The sequence below is a fragment of the Engystomops pustulosus genome, chromosome 2 (genome assembly GCF_040894005.1).
Source record: "Engystomops pustulosus chromosome 2, aEngPut4.maternal, whole genome shotgun sequence".
In the NCBI taxonomy this organism is placed as follows: Eukaryota; Metazoa; Chordata; class Amphibia; order Anura; family Leptodactylidae; genus Engystomops; species Engystomops pustulosus.
The window spans coordinates 132,636,136-132,659,720 of NC_092412.1; the positions used below are offsets into that span (position 1 = coordinate 132,636,136).

The 23,585-nt window shown below is 37.0% G+C and overlaps 1 protein-coding gene across 1 annotated transcript in view; it reads left to right on the top strand.

The window, feature by feature from the left end:
- The window catches only part of LOC140116599 (bone morphogenetic protein 8B-like), a 36,866-nt gene that overhangs the window by 7,824 nt on the left and 5,457 nt on the right, over nt 1-23,585 (top strand). Inside the window, exons 3-7 of the mRNA XM_072133081.1 lie at nt 10,969-11,161; nt 11,465-11,613; nt 12,949-13,143; nt 15,173-15,252; nt 15,588-15,698. Coding sequence (XP_071989182.1) covers nt 10,969-11,161; nt 11,465-11,613; nt 12,949-13,143; nt 15,173-15,252; nt 15,588-15,698 — 728 coding nt within the window. The remainder of the gene's footprint in view (nt 1-10,968; nt 11,162-11,464; nt 11,614-12,948; nt 13,144-15,172; nt 15,253-15,587; nt 15,699-23,585) is intronic.

The window sequence follows — 23,585 nt, forward strand, 5'->3', positions numbered from 1 at the left end:
CAAAAACATTATTGGACCCATAGGGTGAACGTATTAAAAACAAAACCCGAAAAACTTGCCAAAAATATAAATTTTCATAAAATCCCTTGGTCCATATTGACATGATGGCATCACACAGTTGCCGCAGATTTGTCGGCTGCACATCCATGATGCGAATCTCCCGTTCCACCACATCCCAAAGATGCTCTATTGGATTGAGATCTGGTGACTGTGGAGGCCATTTGAGTACAGTGAACTCATTGTCATGTTCAAGAAACCAGTCTGAGATGATTCCAGCTTTATGACATGGCGCATTATCCTGCTGAAAGTAGCCATCAGATGTTGGGTACATTGTGGTCATAAAGGGATGGATATGGTCAGTAGGCTGTGGCATTGCAACGATGCTCAATTGGTACCAAGGGGCCCAAAGAGTGCCAAGAAAATATTCCCCACACCATGACACCACCACCACCAGCCTGAACCGTTGATACAAGGCAGGATGTATCCATGCTTTCATGTTGTTGACGCCAAATTCTGACATCTACAATCCGAATTTCGCAGCAGAAATCGAGACTCATCAGACCAGGCAACGTTTTTCCAATCTTCTACTGTCCAATTTCGATGAGCTTTTGCAAATTGTAGCCTCAGTTTCCTGTTCTTAGCTGAAAGGAGTGGCACCCGGTGTGGTCTTCTGCTGCTGTAGCCCATCTGCCTTGAAGTTTGACGTACTGTGCGTTCAGAGATGCTCTTCTGCCTACCTTGGTTGTAACGGGTGGCGATTTGAGTCACTGTTTCCTTTCTATCAGCTCGAACCAGTCTGCCCATTCTCCTCTGACCTCTGGCATCAACAAGGCATTTCCGCCCACAGAACTGCCGCTCACTGGATGGTTTTTCTTTTTCGGACCATTCTCTGTAAACCCTAGAGATGGTTGTGCGTGAAAATCCCAGTAGATCAGCAGTTTCTGAAATACTCAGACCAGCCCTTCTGGCACCAACAACCATGCCACGTTCAAAGGCGCTCAAATCACCTTTCTTCCCCATACTGATGCTCGGTTTGAACTGCAGGAGATTGTCTTGACCATGTCTACATGCCTAAATGCACTGAGTTGCCGCCATGTGATTGGCTGATTAGAAATTAAGTGTTAACGAGCAGTTGGACAGGTGTACCTAATAAAGTGGCCGGTGAGTGTACATTAAAGAGTTAATAAAATCTCATCACAAAGCTACAGCCCACTTAACCCTTTCAGGACCTGGCCCTTTTTTGTTTTTTCATTTTCATTTTTTACTCCCCATGATCAAAAATCCATAACTTTTTTATTTTTCCATGTACAGAGCTGTGTGATGGCTTATTTTCTGCGTAACAAATTGCACTTCATAGAGATGGTATTGAATATTCCATGCCGTGTACTAGGAAGCGGGAAAAAAATTCCAAATGCAGTGAAATTGGTAAAAAAAACGCATTTGTGCCGCCTTCTTGTGGGCTTGGATCTTACGGATTTCACTGTGCGCCCCAAATGACATGTCTACTTTATTCTTTGGGTCGGTACGATTACGGCGATACCAAATTTGTATAGGTTTTATAATGTTTTCATACATTTAAAAAAATTAAAACCTCCTGTACAAAAATTTTTTTTGGGATTTTGCCATCTTCTGGCGCTAATAACTTTTTTATACTTTGGTGTACTGAGCTGTGGGTGGTGTTGTTTTTTGCGGATTTTGATGACGTTTACATTGTTATCAATTTTAGGACTGTACGACCTTGTGATCACTTTTTATAGAATTTTAAAAATTTTTTAAATGACAAAAAAAGTGCCATTTTCGAATTTGGGCGCGATTTTCCGTTACGGGATTAAACGCAGTGAAAAACCGTTATCATATTTTGATAGATCGGGCATTTTCGGACGCGGCGATACCTAATGTGTCTATGATTTTTACTGTTTATTTATATTTATATCAGTTCTAGGGAAAGGGGGGTGATTTGAGTTTTTAGGGTTTTTTATTATAATTTTTTTTTTTTAACTTTTTTTTATTTTTATTTTTAGTACTTTTCAGACTCCCTAGGGTACTTTAACCCTAGGGGGTCTGCACGATCCTATCATATACTGCCATACTACAGTATGGCAGTATATGGGGATTTTACTCCTCATACATTACAATGTGCTGATAGCACATTGTAATGCATGGGTTAACCAGAAGTAGCCTCGGGTCTTCGCGAGACCCGAGGTTACCATGGCGACGGATCGCCGCTCCCCGATGACGTCACGGGGAGCGGCGATCCTCGAAAAGATGGCGGCGCCCACGCGCCGCCATGCTTTTGAAGCCGCCGGCAGCATTGCCGGCGGCGATCGAGGTGAAAACACCCGCGATCGGTGCTAGCACCGATCGCGGGTGTTACCGGTAAGCCTTTGCTGCAATATGCAGCAAAGACTTACCGGCTATGGAGAGGGCTCAGCGCGTGAGCCCTCTCCATGCACCCGCGGCCGACCCGTGACGTGCTATTACGTCACGGGTCGTGAAAGGGTTAAATGAAGTATTTGTAAAGTGCATCTCATGTTGCAAAAAATAAACCCTTATATGTCCAAATTGCCAAAAAAATAAAGATTGTATAGCCATTATAAAGTGACAATGAATGGCGCAGCTCCCCCCTCAATGCCCTGGCGTGTGCCCATACAGCAGGTTACCACGACATATGGGGTATTATTATACACAGGAGAGATTGGGTATCAAATTTTGTGGAGCGTTTTAGTATTTTAACCACTGAGAATTTGTACATTTTATGAAAAACACATTCATTTAGCCAAAAAAAATTTAATTTCAAAATTGCATCCGATTTTGTTTTAACCCCTGTAAACCAATTAAAATGTTAACAAACTTCATAAAAGTTGTTTTACGTACGTTGAGGGGTGTAGTTTCTATAATGGAGTAATTTATGGGGTTTTACTTTATTTAGGCCTCTCAAAGTGACTTGAAACCTGAGAGGGTCCCTCAATAGCAGGATTTTGCTTTTTTTATGAAAATGTGAAAAATTGCACCTAACGTTCAAAGCCCCATAACATCCTACAAAAATGAGAGTATGTATAAAAATCCATATCCACATAAAGTAGACATTTGGTGAATGTTAGTTGTTACGTTTTTTGGTGTTCTGACTCATGTGTGGAAAAAGTAGAACATTTTGAATTTCAAAAATTGCGAATTTTTCCAAATGTTCACCAAATATCTGATTTTCTCATAAATAAATGCAAAACATACCACCAACATTTTTTAACTAACATGAAGTACAATGTGTCACGAGAAAACAATTTCAAAATCACTTGGATATATTAAAGCGTTCCAAAGTTATAACCACTTATAGTGACACAGGTCAGATTTGAAAAAATATGCTGTGTCAGGAAGGTGAAAAGTGGCTTCGGCGTTAAGGGGTTAAGGGTACTTCTTCTGACGCAATGCCTTTCTACGCCAGCGCGTCATAAGAAGATTTTGGGACATCGGGTACCGAAAGTGCCGGTGTCTGTCTGTGATGTCACAGCCCAGAGCCAGCACTAACACCCGGGATCATAAAATCTCTGATCCCGGGTGTTTAACCCCTTACACGGAGCGGTCAAGCATGACCACGGCATGGAAGAGTCCCCACCGTGGATCCCAAAGTAAAACAAAAGTTAAAATCATTTTAAAATAATTAAATAAAATAAAAGTCCCCTAATCAGCCCAATTACTTATACAAAATAAAGTATATAAAGTATATAAAACACAAAAAACACACGAATAAATAAATATTTGGTATTGCTGCGTTCATATCAATCTGTACAATAAATCTAAACCAATATTGAACCGGCTCGGTGAACGACGTAAAAAAAAAAAAAAAAAAACTTCCCGTAAGATACCATTTTTAATCAAATACTCTTACAAAAAATGTTCTAAAAAGTGATCAAAAAAAGTTACGTCCCCTTATATGATACACATGAAAAGAACAATTCTTTTCGCAAAAAATAAGCCCTCTAGACCTGTCAACAGAAAAATACAAAAGTTATGCCTTTAAAAAGTTGTTGATAGTAAAAACAATGTGATTTTCTCTAATATTGGTTTTGCTCAGTAAAATTGAACAAAGATAAGAAAAACTATATAAATGAGGTATCACTGTAATCGTACTGAACCAGAGAATAAAGATAAAATATTATTTTCATGTTATGGCGAGCAGAGAAAAATAAAGTGCTAAAGATCCAAAATAAAAATGGATAATTTTGTTTGTATCCCCCTTAAAATAGTTAATAAAATCTCATGAATAAGCTTTAAAATTAATTATCTATACATTTTATCTCACCTCGCAAATAATAAGCCTCATATGTTCACATTACCAAAAAATTTTTACATTTTATGGCCTGTACAATGTGGCAATACAAATCTGCTCTGAATGGCGCTGCTTTGATCCTAATCCCGTCCATGTGCCCATGTAGCAGGTTACCACCACATATGGGGTGTCGATACACTCGAAAAAAATTGGGCATCAAACTTTGCAGAGCATTTCATCATTTTAGTCATTTTGAAAGTGTCATTTTTGGCCTACATGAATGTATTTTTCAAAAAAAAGTCAAAATTTTCCAAATCGCACTTCCATTTTGTTTTAACCCGTGTGAAAAACTTAAAGGGTTAATATACTTAATAGACGTTGTTTTACATACGTTGAGGGGTTTGGTCAATATAGTGGGGTAATTTATGGGGTTTTACTATAATTTAGGCCTTTCAAAGTAACTTGGAAACTGAATTGTCCCTCAAAATGTGAGTTTTGGCGTTTTTTCATGAAAATTTGAAAAATCGCACCTAAAGTTCTGCGCCTCATAACATCCTAGAAAAAGTAGAGGGTTGATAAAATATCATTCTAACATAAAGCAGACATTCCGTAAATGTTAGTTATCTAGCTTTTGGGGTAGTTTTGCTACCTGTCTGGATTGCAGAACATTTCAAACTTTGAAAATGAAGATTTTTTTCAGAAATTTTGCCAAATTTTAATTTTTTTCGCAATGAAACGCAAAACTTATCACTTAAATGTTACCATTATGATGAAGTACAATGTGTCTCGAGAAAACAGTCTCAAAATCACCTGGATATGTTAAAGCATCCCGAAGTTCTAACCAATTATCGTGAGACATGTCAGATTCGAAAAAAAAAAGTCAATGGTCATTGCTTTGAAAACAAGCATCGGTGTTAAGGGGTTAAAGTCTTGAGTCTGGTTTCTAATATATATACAGTTTACCTCACAAATGGTGCAAGCATTACTTGGTAATCTGTATAAATCAGTAGTATTTATGGTCCGCATTTCCTGGCATGATGCTCAAGGCATTTTGTCCACTTATTTTTGTCCCCTCACATTTGATGTGGTTCATGATTCTAAAGTTCCTTTTAATTTAGCATCTGAAAAAAAGAAGCCAGCACTAGTAATTACAGACGATGTGTCATTTTTAGTAGGGAATAGCCTGCACAGTGCGCTTACAAGGAAATCCGGACCACATTTCAGTGGAAATAAATTTTTCTGGCATCATGTAGGAGGCAAACTTCAGTACAGTAGAATCACTAAAAAAACAACATTGTACAAACAAAGCATGACAATGGGAAGCTTTGTTGCCTTTTTAAACCTCAGGGGCCTTTAATATCCGTATCTGGTACAGTCATGTCATAATTAAGCAGAATACTGTCTTAGCCTACAGATACATGCCTGATGTTTTTCATGTGATTTACTCACAGAATCACAACAAATTCTAACCTTAAATGACCTGTGAAGTCTGTATGCCACAACTTTAAAGGGCATCTGTAACCGCAATATCCCTATACAAACTAACTGTTATGTTACATAGCACACACATACTAAACTTGCAACCCATCCGTGGCAAAAATCTATTTTAAAAATATGCAAATTAGGCTAATAGCAGAGCACCTCAAGGCTCCTGCTCCACAGCAATAATAATGAGCTCCATTGCACTTCTTCCTCCCTGCACCTTCTTTCATTTCCCCTCCAGCTACTTCTCTCCTGGGCCAGTGAGATGTGCAGAGGGAGCCCTGAGGTGCTCTGCCAAAGTACTTCAGCCTAATTTGCATATTGCATATTTTTGCCTTATAAGGATCATCTGGACAATAAAAACAAAGTTATGGGTGTAATGTGTGGGCATGGCATCATTAGTTTAGGTAAATTGGGAGGGCAGATTCAGCTTAAGTGTGTGTTATATTGTTAGTTTAATACATGGGAGGTAGATTTATTCACATCTAGCTTAATGTCCATTTAGAGAACTGACCCTTTTATTAAAGGGAACCTGTCACCACATTTTCACAAATGCAGCTATTGACAGGTGATCAGATACTTGTGGTAGACATTGCAGATGTAACCAGACCTTAGATGACATCACCCTGGCCACGTGACTTTAAGTGCCCAATGATATAACAGAGCTTTCTCTCAATGTTCCATATAGCAGCATATCATAACACAATCCAGAAGACATACCTTTTTATACAAATTTTCTATTCACAAATGAAGGATCGTTTTTTGTACACTTATATTTTTCAACTGGGTCATTTTTAGGCAAATTTATAAAAATAAACAAAATTTAATAACTCTTTGTTTCATTCTCTGTCCAAGGAAAGGCAGACTGCCACTTGATTTTTAATTTAAAAATTTGTCTACATTATATGATGTAATTACATGCTATCAACCTCTGTGTATATAATTACAGATATATATTTTTTAGAAAAAAGCACATTCGTCACCATGGTAATATGGTCTGTTTTTATGCGGGATGAGAGTTAGATACCATTTCTGGTTATTAAACTTGGCCTCAGTACTAAGCGCAAGGGCTAAGAGAAGCATTAACAGGGCATGTGTGAGCTTTTTGGCTTTGGCTCGAACAAACCCCCTCCTGCCTGCTCCCTCACTTACTTCACCTTCACTCACTTCTAGCAACAGTGAGTATCTTCACTATTCTTGCCCTTTATTTTCGGCACGCAGCAGGAAGGGGGCGAGACCCCCTAAGCCCCTGTGCCTAAATTACATAAAGATAGTTTTTTGAATAAAATACCAAAGCACAGCACCTAATACAGATATCTATAAAATAATGCTGCTGGTATCTACCATGGTTAATCTACCACTAAATAATTGGTAAATTTCCTTTCATTATAAAAAGGACATCAGCCAGCCAGTCTCCATCCAAGATGTATAATCAAGTAGGTTTATTTTAGTACATTTACAAGCATAGCAGTTAAGCATCCGCCCCATGTTTTGCTTGTGAACAATTTCTTACACAGCATGTGTTTTGACTTTTCACGTTACACATAAGAGCACCTAAAATTACATTACAAAAATTATCTTTAGTCCATGTACTTAATATCTCCACAAATGATATAACATTTATAATTTTGTTTTCTATCATATATATTGTGAATATCTACTTTACTTTTATAATACACACACAAATGTATTGTACAGTACATTGTACAGTCTGGTCACATTCACACACGACTCTAATAGTTGTATTACAGTAACAACATGATGTGTTGTTGCTAAAGCATAGAAGCAGATGTTCAAGCTAAATTGGCATTATTAGAAATGGTTTACATCATGAATCATTTCCCTTTAAGTTTGGCCACTGTGTATTCATATGCCAGCAATACATATCATCTGTATGCATAGTGAAACGGCTTAGTATAGTATGTGGCTCTAGTTATTCTGTGTTGCCTTTTGATATTCATGTTAGCAAAAATAGTTTTTACTGAAAGTTTCCACATGTTGAACTATTGTTGCCTTTTCTCTTCCTTCATTTTGGTTCAAAGGACAAATTTTTCCTGGCATTAGTAGGAATCCCAGGTACCATATCTGTACAAATCTGATATTTGCAGTGCAGTACACCCACTTCAAATTTTGAATCTCATTGCTTGCATACAAAGTACAATATTAAGAGGTCCTATTAACTATTTACAAATGTATTACAGTAATTGACAAACCAAATTATTATGAATCTACATAGAAAGTTAAATAATCATATATAAATTACCTCTGAATGTAAATGAGAATATTAGATTCATTGTCAATAAGCAGATATGTAATAAATTATAGACACAACATAGGTTATTTATCATTAGGCAGACTCTTTGCGACAGTTGACACTTTATGGTTGACTCTTTTGACTCCACAAAATCCTCTGTACCAACCGACTTTGAGAGACTGTATGTTAGAGATCTCGGTCAAAGGTCTGATCTCTATGATCTATCACAGTGACGGCAAACCTTTTAGAGACCGAGAGCCCAAACTACAACAAAGACCCGCTTATTTATCGCAAAGTGCCAACACAGAAATGTCATTAGTGATTTACATTTATTCTGTTATACTTCTACTATGGCCCTGACTTAATTTCCTCTCCTTTTTCGGTTAGCCATCCCTTTTGTACCTACACTTTTTTTACATATACATCTTTGCTTATATTACCTCATTACATTGCTTATGGTTATTCCTGTTCTTTGTTCTACCTAGCTTGTTGGATTAGTTAACTGATTGTTGCATTTTGTTATTTTCTCCTTTTTTGATTATGATTGATACAGTGATTATTACAAGTTGAACACCTTTCTTTTATTACTTAATTTTTTCTGTGATGTTTACCCTTAAATAAATAAGGGTAAATAAGCCCCTTTGTATTCAATTTCAACACACAAAATGCATAGCTGTCTCCTGCACAGAAATGGAAGAAATCTCATCAGTAAGCAATGACCTTTCTAAATAGTCTTTCTTGTGAACAGAGCATCCATATTTGAAACACTAATACATTAGAATAGATTAGATATTAATTTGTTTCATTGGATTATTGACCATTAACATTGGTGGATAGAAAATATCTCCATATAAGACACTTTTCCTAGAATGTTTACCCAATAGAAGAATACCATAATGTTCATTTGCTTATTTAAGGACATATTTTTCTCTCTCTGTTTTCGTGCAAAAGTGGTGCGGTTCTTATCAGCACTGCAAGCTTCCTTAGTAGCCACAATGGTTGCCAGTTTTCATATTCAATTATATTACCATGATGTCTATGATAAGAGAAGTGTGACCAGCCTTGAGAAGATCCGTCACATTTCTCTGTCCCCAAAATCTGAGTTTTTGCAGTTAAACTCCATAGAATTATTTATATTGTGCATATGCTCTTTTCATCTTCCTTGCATATCTGTCAACATTTGGAAGCGATTTAGATATTAAAACCACATTAAGAGATCTTGAAAAGTAAACTCATTACTTTATGCACATGGGAGGAAATAGCCTCAGGGTTCTTGAACATTGGGTACTTCTGTTTAAGTTCTAGCAATTACCATAATTTGTCCTAGATTACTTCTATTCACATTTCATAGCCTAAGATCACAGAACCACTCTTATACATTGCCTTTAAAACAAATATTTATACTTTGGAGTCCATACCACTAGAAATGTACAGAAAATGCACCACATACAGTAAATTGAGAAATTTTATGTTTTGTCATTGATGATTAAAAAGCATCATCATAAGAAATAATCATTTCCATCCTGTCACCAGGCAGCTGTCTATTTCACAATACCAACAGAGAGCCACAAGCCCTCTCCACATCCGCAGCAGCCTCCCTAATGTGAAAAGTTATTTTAAGATTCTTGTCACAAAGAAATTACACTTTATAAATAAGAATTATGTCTTTGCAGTTCATGTATACATCTATGACATGTACAGTGTGAAACTGGACAGCTGCCCATAGCCTTTAAAGTCTTGTTTCCTCCTGTGCAACTCTTTTATTCTATTGTTTGCCTGTATCCAAGATTAATGACTTGAGACTTATGTATTAGTAAGTTTCTTCTGCAAAAATCTAGTAACAGGCTTCCTTTAAAGGCAACGTATAAGAAGAAATTGACCTAATTACCCATGACTAGTATGTTGTTAAGTAGTTTATCACCTTGCCGATCATGTTCCTTCACGGACTGTATTGATACTGTTGTAGTATCATCCAGAAAATCTAATTTAAAGTGAGATGTAAACTTCTTTTATAAAGTCACAGAGGTGAGCTTAAGTCAAACACTCCCGGCCTTAGACATCATGCTATAGACTTTAGGAGATCCAGATACTGATGATCATGGATGCAGGGGCATAAATTACATTGAAAGGGATATTTTGAGTTTACAACTCACTTCAAAGCTAATTTTATGGATAATGTCCTACGAAGGTCCATACCAGGAACATGATCTGGAAGGTGTTAAACTGCTTCACAACAAACTGACAATGGTTTGTTAATTTTTTGCTGACACGTTCCCTTTAAAGATCCTTAATAATCTTGTTATAATTGATATACTTGTGTATTTTCTCAGGAATCCTAGTAGATGTTTGCTCATTTGAGACCTACTGAAACTCATACCTTTGACACAGTTCTGAAAGAGTTAAGCTGTCCTTATAACCAGTCTTTATAACCACCTAGGACTTAAGTATAGGAAACGGCTTTAGTGGCCTCCTATAATAAGGGATCAGCCTTTGAAGCCTCTCTGAGAAAACTGTATACAATGTAAATAACTTAGAGAAGCCTTTACCAACACTAAAACTTTGCTACTTACTGCCATCTACCATTACCTTGGCTATTCATTTCCTCCATTCACTTTTCTCCTGTGGGAAGTAGAACATTTTAATAAATGCCATATGTATACCACACATTCATAATCATGTCGCTGCGTGATATTCAAGAGCAGTACTTCAGGAACAACTACTGCATGTACTTCCTGCCCTTCCTGCCTTTCCAGTGTTTTTAATAAAAAGGTCATATTGATGATTGATCAAAATGAACAATTTACACATTTTGCAGTATATCTGTTTCTAGAACTAGCACTGTCAATCAGTGAGCGCTGTCAATCAGGAATGATTATGTGTTGCTACATCTGCCCATCCTTTCTAAATTTTAAAAACAAATCACTTTAGGATATCAATTGAATAAGAAAATTATTCTTTCTGTTTGCAGTTGAAAATGACAGAGATATCTTCCAACAGAAGCCATATTGGAAAGAGTTTAAGTTTGATATGACTCAGATTCCAACCGGTGAATCTGTGACAGCGGCTGAGTTTCGCCTTTTCAAAACTCGCAGTTTTTCCCGGCAGTTAAACAGGACCCTTCACATCAGCATCTATGAGATACACAGGGAACAATTAAATCGGTAATGTCTTTATCTTACTAAGAAAACTGCATTGCAATGTGAAGATTTATATTCGAATGCATTCAGGCATCCGTGTTTCACAATCCGTAATACTCCGGCAATTTGAATCTGACCCAACTTCCAGAAACGTAGATCCTTATTATGATACTATAATTATTATATCTTATGATTCTATGGTTATGGTCAGAATGCGATTTGTAATACTTGTAAAGATAGTGTCTGAATGCAGCCATAGTCAGGTTACCTGGTATTGAAATATAAATTAGTGTACATGCAACAATCTAATAACATCTCTCTTTATAGACAGCCTGAGTTAACTTTGCTGGACCACGAGAGCATACAGGCTGGAGATGAAGGCTGGCTAGTCTTTGATGTGACAGCAGCCAGTAACCACTGGTTGCTGAACTCAAAATATAATTCAGGACTGCGCCTCTATGTGGAGAATGACGACGGTGAGGTTTGATAGTAACCATCATAAAATGGGGAAAATATGTGTTGCCTTTCAATACACATTTAAAGATGGGTTGATGTCATCTTGGCTTTTTTTATTCAATAAGGCTTAGAAGAACTTTTTTTGTAGAACTGATTTAGTTTCTGTAGCCAAAGTTCATTACAAGCTGTTAAATGAACTTGTCCCTTCATTATCTCAAAAAGACCAAATCTTTTCAGAAAACTTGTTGAAAAATTTGGCAAATCCATTTGTCATCATGATACTTAAAAAAACCTTTTTAACATGACTTACTGATACTGTGGTGGCACAACATTGCATATTCATATTTTATGGAGAGGTAATAACTTTTATGCTCCAATTTCGAAATAAACATTCTGGGGAAATATATCAAGCATTGGAGAAAAAGGCGGCACTCACCGAGCATGTGAAACTACTTCTTTTATTCAGAGGACGGTGCACTACAGGGGAAACACTGGAGCCAGACGGCGACGGGCCGTTTCGCGCTCACTACCGCATCTTCAAGCCGTTGAACGTTTGGTCAACGGCTTGAAGATGCACTAGTGAGCGCGAAACGGCCCGTCGCCGTCTGGCTCCAGTGTTTCCCCTGTACTGCACCGTCCTCTGAATAAAAGAAGTAGTTTCACATGCTCGGTGAGTGCCGCCTTTTTCTCTTATGTATGCTTACTATGGACTGTTTTGTTCGAGCAACACCAGTGACGGAACCTTACAGAACCACTGCAGTGCCTCAAAGATCCCACCTCCTAAAAAGGACACTTGTGCGGGTCTGCACCAAGTTGAGCAGTGCGGAGACTCTATGCCTCTCTTTGGATTTGTATATCAAGCACTGGGTCATTGTGGGGGATGTTCCCCCTGTGGCCTCTTAGTATATATGGTGCATGGCCATGTGGCTAGATCGATTCTACACCAGGCCTGGCGCCCAGCATTGCCAACTTTGTGGCCATCCCCACTTACTTGCACCAGGAACTGCGACTATTTAAGTGCTTGTATGTCAGTCTAGGCCTTGATTAATACCCCCACTATGCTTCCACCTCTGTGGATCTAAAAACAAACAAACCTGGAAATCCATCCTGGAGCTACAAGCTCTACAAGCAGATGAGAGGCACAGAATTAGTATTCCTAATGTGTGGCCAATTTTTAGCAGTGGTTTGGTTCTCTCATTTATCTGTATAAACACAGGCATTTCACTATAAAATGCATCACCATTTTATAAATTTCTTACACAAAATTAACTAATGCTTTTTAGACACAATACTTCTCCAAATGTTATAGCACAGAACATTTAACACTTGTGTTATAATGTGTATCAATGTAACAGGACAGAGCATTGATCCAAGCTTCGCAGGCATCTTAGGAAGACGAGCACCTCGTTCCAAACAGCCATTCATGGTGACATTTTTTCGGGCAAGTAAAAATCAGATCAGATCAACAAGGGCAATTAAACCGCTCAAAAAAAGACAACAGAAGAAACACAATGATCTTCCACATCCCAACAAATTACCTGGTGTCTTCGGTAAGACTTGTATAAAGGAAATAATTTCTTTAATACATGTGCATTGTGCTTGAAACAAAATGATTTTGTGGTTTTAATGTAAACTCATGTAATTTAAATATGTGTATGGTGTACTGTGTATATAATTCATTCTGTACACATGAGAATGTTATACAGTACTACTCCTCAGGCCTCGCCACAATACATTAACCTTTTTTTGGCTACCAAACTATAGCTGCAGCATGAGAGAAGTCTGACCTAGATTTTTTTTCTGGTCAAGAGAAGGCTAAACTGTTATAAGATTAATTTTAAAAAACTCACTTTAATATTAAAGAATGGGCAAGATAAGTTTTTGACATTCTGGTCTCCAAACGCACCCCTCCCACTGGTCAGCCTCCCTACTTTCCCTTCAGGTCAAATAACCACTCCTAGCACCGACACAAGATTAACCCACCCTTCTCTCACTTCATTTTCTCTTGTTTGTCTATATTCAATTTTTCTTAATTGTAGCCCTTATACAAAGATACAGTTTTGCTTTTGTTATTAGGGCTCTACAGCCCATTTTATATGATGTAACTTCATATAGCCAGGTTTACCTACATGTCATATTTATTTTTATTATATTATACATTCACTGTGCTGTTTGGCTCTGACCCGCACCTTCTATTTAAAACTTCCTATTTCAATAAAAGAAAATTTATTGTGTAAAAAAACATATAGGAAACTGAGTTAATCATTCTATTTATCATTGGACAGCCAAACTGTGTAAGAGCAAAATTAGATTGAGAATTGGATACTTTAGGGTCAATAATTATTACAGAGTAGCACTAGATACATTTACTGTTGGGTGGTAAGGAACCATCCTACACATGGCTCTTAAACATGATTTTTCTTCTCACTATGTCTGCCAGTGTGTTTAGGGAACCAAGATCCAAAAGATGCCACACCAACTATAAACTTCCTGCTTATGATTGGTTTAGGTTATGAAATCCTTTTTGACTCTATATTGTTATTTCCTATAAACATTTTTATTGTGGGAAAAAGATTTCCAGTAGTTTGTATGTTTTCATAACTAAAGCAGCATAAATATTCTGTATCCAAAACTCTAGCAAAGTCAAGATAAATATATAACAGTCCTTCCATCAAAAACAGAGGTCTTTACATTCAGCGTTGGATGTGTGTGGCCTTGTGAATATATTTAAGCATGCTAGTTTTATTTTTGAAGAGCTTTTAGCATAATATTAATTTATCTATTATGGGCAATTTATTTGCTATATACTTGTATTTTTATACTACTTTTGGTTAAGGATTTTGGTTAAGTTATTGTTATTAAAGGGATGGTGTCAGCAGAAATTGACCTAATAAACCTCTACTAGTATGTTGTCAAACACCTTCCAGATCATGTTTCTTTTATGGACCATTGTGGTGGCATCATTCAGAAAATCAACTGAAGTGAGGTGTAAATCAGTTTTTATAAAGAGACAGAGAGTTTGGCACTAAAGTCAAGCTCCCCCAATCTTAGAATAACCCCTCTTCTGTGATGGGCATCGTCCATATGGTTGTTAATTACAGCAAAGGGGTTATTCTGAGGTGGGACGGGCTTGACTTCAGTGCTTAATACTCAGCCTCCTAGACCTTATGCAGCCAACTTCTCAATTCAAAATAACTTTTCTAGATAATGCCATTACGCAGGTCCATAAAAGGAACACGGTCTGGAAGTTGTTAAGTTGCCTTATAAAATACTGGTAGTAGTTTGTTAGGTCAGTTTCTCCTGACAGGTTCCCTTTGAATTGAGCATGGATATTGTAAGATGTTTGTAATTTGGAGCCCAGGGATAGCGCATAGGCAGTTATGATTGTTTGTTCAAACACACTTACAGTGATACTCAACTCTGTAGGTGTAGCCAGAATATGTATTTGTGGAGGGTACAACAGATATTTCCAAACTTCCTAACAATTTGGGGTACGTAATGTCTGTAGAAGTTTATCTTTTCAGATAAGAAAAATGTACTTTATCATCTATGTTTATAAAATTTGATTTGCCATTTTAGATCATGTACATGTACCTGATGGAAGACAAGTGTGCAAAAGACATGAGTTGTATGTTAGCTTTCGTGATTTAGGTTGGTTGGTAAGTATACATATTTATAGTCATATCTACTTACATTCCCTCTTTCTTTACCACAGATCCCATTATCTTTCCCAATGCCTTTCATCTAGCATCTAGTGGCCTTAAAACATGATTTCAATATGTGTCATAACAATAACCAAAATATAAAAGTATAATAAACAAAACTAAGTTTTCTTGAATTGTGGAACTCATATATTATTGGCTCCATGAAATATATGAGCTAAATTAAAGCTATTGATCTGTATTTCTAGGCTGCCGCCATCTAATAAATACAAATTTTATCCATCAGTACACTATTTAAATTCTTTGACCTTTTTGTATTTTTACTTCTTTAGGACTGGGTAATAGCTCCACAGGGGTACTCAGCATTTTATTGCGACGGAGAATGTTCATTTCCTCTTGATTCCTGTATGAATGCCACCAATCATGCCATCTTGCAATCACTAGTAAGTGTTGCTATACAAAGTTATAATAAGTGTTCTTTTTAATACATCTGTTTTAATTTTGGAAGGCATAGCAACTCCCAGTGAATCCAAATATAATTATAACAGAGCAAAATGAGTTTCTTGGAAGAAAAGAAATTTCTCAGCCAGGAATGGTCTTGAAATAAATATTAAGCAAGACTACTTGCTGGTCTGAACATACAATAAGAAAATAAACTGACACCCGATACATAAATCTGGAAATTGCACATGCCATCCATTTTAGCTATAAGGTGCTACATATCATGTCACACCTAAGTTCATTGTGGAATAGAAGATTAGGTTAATAAAGATGCAGGTAGATCAAATCAACCTATATAACTACATTTTTATGGTCAAATACTACTGTTTTCATTCATCAAAGTTAAGACAGAACTGAAAAGAAAATAAATATTGGCACTAGACAAACTGACCTTTTTAATCCTGTAATATACCAGGTAATACTTCATACATTATTTAAAAAAAAAAGAAAAATGCAGCACTTCAAGGATTCCAATAACCAATAGTTAAGGTGCTTTAATTCATATGTCCACCAATAACTTTTGGTTATTGAAATTCTTGGAGTGCTGCTACTATTTTAGTTCTATTGCCCACACTCGCATTATAAGCTTGCCTGAATGTCCGTCCTGAATGCTTAGAGACTGGAACTGAACTGACATGCTGAGTTCAGTTCTGGTCTCTAACAGTTTGAGTCAGACATTCAGGCAAGCTTACAATGTTAGTGTGATGCAAGTAAATCGCATCACACTCCCTCGTGGGCAATAGGCCTTATTTTTATTCTTTGGATGGACCATGTCTAGGCCCTGAGCTGGTACTGGGGAAATACTGTTTACACTTAGTGCTGCTTTGTCCTTTTTTTTACATTTGGTTTGTAAGACTTTACCGACATTTAACGTAATAGTACACCATGGGCAGCAGTGACTTGCCGACCCGCACCATAATATTAGGTCCAAGTTCTGTCACCAGCTCCCGGAGCCAGTCCCAGAAGCTGCTGTGTCAGCTGTATATTACAGTTGACACCTGCCTGTAACAAAAATGATCGGAGATTACTCTGATCTTGGGTGTTATCCACTAACACGCAGCACGTAAGGGGCTTCTGATGAGGATCAGCCCCCAAGCGCCGCTTAACAGTGGGTCCGATCCTCTGATGCCCCGAGGCTGCGCAATGTTTCAGCAGGCCAGGCCCTGCCTCAAAAAGTTAAAATCAATTCATAAAGTTTTTTCATAAAAAAATTAAGTAAATAAAGTAAAAGTCCACTTAACACCATCATTCCTTATACAAATCTAATAAAGTAGAAAAACAAACCAAAAACCCCACATATTTGGTATTGCTACGTCTATAACAATCTGTAAAATAAATTGGAAACTGCTCAGTGAACTCTGGTAAAATACCCAGTATAACTTGACAAAAAAATGTTCCAAAAAGTGAACAAATAAAGTTATGTGCGCCAAAATGGTACCATTTAAAAGAACAACTCATCACACAGAAACAAGCTCTGTAAACTGAAAAATACTATAATGTCTAAGTTATGTCTAAGAAAAGATGGTAATACTAAGACAAATTAGATTTTTCTCAATATTAGTTTTTGTTCAGTACAATTGTAAAAATATTTAACCCCTTACCGACATGTGATGTAATAGTACGTCACATGTCGGGTCCCGGTGCATGGAGAGGGCTCGCGGGCCGAGCCCTCTCCATAGCCGATAAGTCTTTGCTGCATATTGCAGCAAAGGCTTACCGGTAACACCCGCGACCGGTGCCGGCACCGATCACAGGCATTTTCCTGCTGATCGCCGGCGGCTTCAAAAAGATTGCGGCGCGTGGGCGCCGCCATCTTTCTGAGGATCGTCGCTCCCCGTGCCATCATCGGGGAGTGGTGATCCATCGCCATGGTAGCTTCGGGTCTCACGAAGACCTGAAGCTACTTCGGGTTAACCCATTCATTACAATGTGCTATCAGCACATTGTAATGTATGAGTAGTAAAATCCCCATATACTGCCTTACTGTAGTATGGCAGTATATGATAGGATCATACAGACACCCTAGGGTTAAAGTGCCCTAGGGAGCCCTAGTAAAAATAAAAATAAAAAAAAAGTTAAAAAAAAAATGATAATAAAAAAACCTAAAAATCCAAATCACCCCCCTTTCCCTAGAACTGATATAAATATAAATAAACAGTAAAAATCATAAACACAAAAAATCACGCCCAAAGTCGAAAATGGCACTTTTTTGCCATTAAAAAAAAAAATAAAAAATTCTATAAAAAGTGATCAAAAGGTCGTACAGTCCTAAAAATGATAATTGTAAACGTCATCAAAATCCACAAAAAACGGCACCACCCACAGCTCCATACACCAAATTATGAAAAAGTTATTAGCGCCAGAAATTTTTTGTATAGGAGGTTTTAATTTTTTTAAATGTATGAAAACATTATAAAACCTATACAAATTTGGTATCCCCGTAATTGTACCGACCCCAAGAATAAAGTAGACATGTCGTTTGGGGCGCACAGTGAAATCCGTAAAATCCATGCCCACAAGAATAAGGCACAAATGCGTTTTTTTACCAATTTCACTACATTTGGAATTTTTTTCCCGCTTCCCAGTACACGGCATGGAATATTAAATACCACCATTTGAAGTGTAATTTGTTACGCAGAAAGTAAGCCATCACACAGCTCTATACATGGAAAAATAAAAAAGTTACAGATTTTTGATTGTGGGGAATGAAAAATAAAAACGCAAAAACGAAAAAAAAGGGCTGCGGCGGGAAGGGGTTAAAGAACTATATAAAATAAGTATCACCGTAATCGTAGCGATCAATAGAATAAAATATATTATTTTTATGGTACAGTGAATGGCCCAAAATAATTGAAAAAATCTGAAACCGGAATACATAATTTTCATTTCCTCCATACATTCAAGAGTTAATAAAATCTCATCAATAAGCTAAAGACCCGATAAAATGAATTATGTGTAAAGTGCATCTAATCTTGCAAAAAAAAAAGATATAGCCATTAAAAAGTGACAACGCAAATCTGCTCTGAATGGCGCAGCTTCCCTTCAATGCCCTGGCGTGTGCCAATGCAGCTCTTTACCACCACATATGGGGTATTGTTATACTTGGTATTTTATCCACTGAGAATGTGTACAATTTTTGAAATACATTCATTTAGCCAAAGAAGTTTTCATTTCAAAATATTACCTGATTTTGTTTTAACCCTTGTAAAACAATTAAAGGGTTAACAGACTTCATAAAAGTTGTTTTACATACATTAAGGGGTGTAGTTTCTATTTATGGGTTTGTACTATTATTTAGATATCTCAAAGTGACTTAAAACCTGAGCAGGTCCCTCAAAAGTATGATTGTATGATTATAACATCCTACAAAAATGAGAGGATGCATAAAAAAACATGTCAACATGAAGCAGACATTTGGTAAATGTTAGTTACCAAGTTATTTTGGTGTAATCACTATGTGTCGAAAAAGTAGAACATTTTGAATTTGAAATTGAGAATTTTTTCAAATTGTTGCTAAATGTTTTTTCATGAATAAACACTGAAAAATATCAACAAAATGTTTCAGTTAACAAGAAGTACAATATATCACGAGAAAATGATCTCAAAATTACCTGGATATGTTAAAGCATCCCAAAGTTATAACCACTTATAGTGACACAGGGCAGATTTGAAAAAATGGGTCGTGTCAGGAAGGTGAAAAGTGGCTTCAGCGGCAAGGGATTAAACTCTTTTATTAAGGTACAGTGCTTAAAATACAATAGTACCAACTGGTAATGCTTATTGTCACTGCCATGAAAAGTTTATAGATGAGACTTAGATAATATAAGCGCTAAACTAAACCAGACTGGCGTAGTGTCACTCCTGTTTATAAAACTCATTATCCATTTAATGGGGTTGTCTCATTCTTAAAATATCTTGGTAAAATTAAAGTGTAACTAAACTCTCAACAAATTTACATAAATAGTTCAGTTTATTAACCCCTAGGCGCACCTGGACGTTATAGTACGTCCCCGGGGCTAGATACTTAGCGCACGGGGACGTTCTATAACGTCCTGCTTCTGGCACCGGCTCACGAACGGAGCCGGTACCAGAAGCAGCGGCTGTCAGCTGTCTAGTACAGCTGACAGCCTGCGCTAACACCCGCGATCGGAGCCGGCTCCGATCGCGGGTGTTAACCCCTTACACGCCGCGGTCAAACATGACCGCGGCGTGTAACGGTGTTAGCGCTGTGGATCGGATCCCCCGTGCCGCTTACCGGGGGATCCGATCCTCTTCCGGGCAGCTCCGAGGACTGGCATGTGCCCCGGAGCTGCCCGGTCTCCATGGCAGCCAGACCCCTTCCGGGTCTGGCTGTAAACTGTCTGAGCATGCGCAAGCTTGCTCAGACAGTTTACACTGCTCTACAATAAAATAGTATTGTAGAGCAGTGTATTGAACTTAAACCAGTGATCAGAGCATCACTGGTTTAAGTTCAAGTATGTATAAGTAAAAATATGCAAAAACAGTTAACACTACACATTATAATAAATAAAAAATTAATACATAAAAATATAAGCCCCTAAAATGTCACTTTCCCATAAAAAAACTTAATAAAGTATAAAAAACATAAAAACACAAAAAAACCCCGCATATTTGGTATTGCCGCGTCCGTAACAATCTGCATAATAAAACAGAATCGTTACTGGACCCGCACGGTAAACGCCGGAGGAAAAAAACGCAAAAAACATTCCGAAAAAAGATAATTTTTAATTAATACCCTATAAAAAATGCTCTAAAAAGTGATTTAAAAATGTTATGCACTCCAAAATAAGCCCACTAAAAAGAACAACTGTTCTCGCAAAAAATAAGCCCCTAACAAGATTTATCTGCCAAAAAATAAAAAAGTTATGCATATAAAAAGATGGTGATGCTAAAATGAATAAGATTTTCTCCAAATTAGTTTTTATTCAGTACAATTGAATAAAATACACAAAACCCCCACATATTTGGTATCCCTGCGTCCGTAACAATCTGTATAATAAAACAGAATCGTTATTAGATCCGCAAAGTGAACCCCGTAAAAAACAACCTAAAAAAACTCTCTCTGCTAAAGATGATTTTTTATTAATGCCCTTTAAAAATGCTCTAAAAAAGTGATTTTAAAAAGTTACGCAATCTAAAATAAGACCACTAAAAAGAGCTATCATTCTTGCAAAAAATAAGCCCTTAAACAGATTTTTGAGGTGAAAAATAAAAAAGTTATGCATATGAAAGACGGTGATGCTAAAATTAACAACAATTTTGCCAAATTACTTTTTATACAGTAAAAATGGGAAAAAATAAAAAAATATATATAAATGAAGTATTTTCATAAACGTGGCGACCCAAAGAATAAAAATAATATACTATTTTCATGGTATGGTTAACGGCCAAAAAAAAAAAACACATAAAAATTTTCCTAAAAATTGATGATTTTCATTTCCTCCACCAACAAAGAGTTAATTAAATCTCACCAATTAGCTATAGATGCCCCAAAATTATGTATTAGAAAAGTGCATCTCATGTGGCAAAAGAAATAAGCCCCTATAGGTGCACAATAAAAAAAAGAAAAAAATTATAGCCTGTACAATGTGACATAGCAAATCTGATTTGAATGGCGCCTCCTTCCCTTCTATGCCCGGCCGTGCGCCCATACAGCAGGTTACCACCACATGTAGGGTATCGGTGTACTCGGGAGAAATTGCGTATCAAACTTTGTGGAGCCTTTTTTCATTTTATCCATTAGAAATGTAAAATTTTCCACCCAAAATGAGTGTATTGTGAAAAAATATTACAATTTGCAGACTCCACCTCCATTTTGTTTTAACCCCTATAAAACACGTAAAGGGTTAACAAACTTCTTAAAAGTGGTTTTTCATATGTTGAGGGGTGTAGTTTCCACAATGGGGTAATTTACGAGTCTCGCTATTATTTAGGCCTCTCAGTGTCAATTAGAAGTTGAGCAGGTCCATCTAAATACAGGTTTTGGCGATTTTACAAAAAATGTGAAAAATGGCACCCAAATTCTGAGCCTCATAACATTCTAGTAAAATATGTGGAATCTTAAAAAACCATGCCAACATAAAGCAGACATTTGGGAAATGTAAGTTATGAATTTATTTGGGTGCTATGACTTTCTGAATCAAAAGTAGAGAATTTAGAACGTTGAAAATAAAGAATTTTTCAAAATTTTTGCCAAATTTTGTTTTTTTTCATAACTAAACGCAAAAGATTTCATCCAAATTTTTAAACTAATTTGAAGTACAATGTGTCACGAGAAAACAATCTCAAAATCCCCTGGATATCTCACAGCGTTCCCACGCTATAACCACTTATAGTGACACAGGCCAGATTTGAAAAATGGGGCTGCGTCCTTTAGGCCAAAAGATGCTGTGTCCCGTAGGGGTTAAAGAAATCTTTCCCTGTGTACTCCTTTTTACCTCCTTTTACCTTTCTTTCTTATTTGAAGGGAACCTGTCACCTCCTAAAACCCTGTAATACTACAAAAAAGGAATTAAACTAACCAGTGATTTGGTTTTCAGAAGTCCACCATGCCCCACCTGGAAGTTGCTCCTATTATCTGTAGGGACAGGAAGTGGAGAGAGTTTACATGCACCGCTTGCGGGTGTTTACATTGCAATAGCCACTGGTAAAGCTACCGACAACTTCAAAAAGATGCCAGCGCATGGGCACCGCCATCATGGTGAAGATCATCGCTCCCCATGACGTCATCGGGGAGCAGCGATCTGGTCAAATGATCGGGTCATACAAAGACCCAAGGCTGTCTTAATTGAATACAGACACCCTAGGGTTAAAAGTACCCTAGGGAGTATGAAAAATAGTAAAAAAATAAATAAATAAAACCCCCCAAATTTTAAATCACCCCCCCTTACCCTAGAACTGATGTAAATATAAATAGATAGTAAAAATCATAAAAATGTTAGGTGTCACCGCTCGCCAAACTGGCCGATCTATCAAAATATATTAACGATTATTCCAGGTGTTTAACCCCATAACAAAAAAACTAATTTACAAATGCCACTTTTAAGCCATTTTGCAAAATATTAAAAAAAAAATAATAAAAAGTGATCAAAAGTCCATACAGTCCTCAAAATGGTAGCATTGAAAAGGTCATCTCATTTGCCAAATAATGACACCGCATACAGCTCCGTACACTGAAGTATGAAAAAGTTATTAGTGCCAGAACAGAAGGAATCATTTTGTTTTGTACAGGAGGTTTTAATTTTTGTAAATGTATGAAAATATTATAAAACCTATACAAATTTGGTATCCCCATGATCGTACCGACCCAAAGAATAAAGTAGACATGTCATTTGGGGGCGCTCAGTGAAAGCCGTAAAATCCAAGCCCACAAGAAAATGGCACAAATGCATTTTTTCACCAATTTCACTGCATTTGGAATTTTTTTTAGCTTCTCAGTACATGTCATGGAATATTAAATACCATCATTGTAAGTGCAATTAGTTACGCAGAAAACAAGCCCTAGGGAGGTTTTTTTTTAAAAGCATCTAAAACTACAGAAAGATCCCATGGAAGGACAGGACTCCTAAAGGTAGGTTTTAGCCCAATACATCCTTTCATAAATCTTTTGTACCAAGTATGCTCAGAAAGGGAAGCATCAAATAAGATACTCTGAACAGAGATCTGAACTTTAATGTATTTGGTTTTAGCCCTTTAGAGAGCCATGAACAGAACATTTTCCAGATCTTCAGAAAAAGAGCAGAATTACTGGCTTTCTGCTATCCACCACAGTATCTATGACTTTGTCAGGGAGACCATTTGTTTTTAGT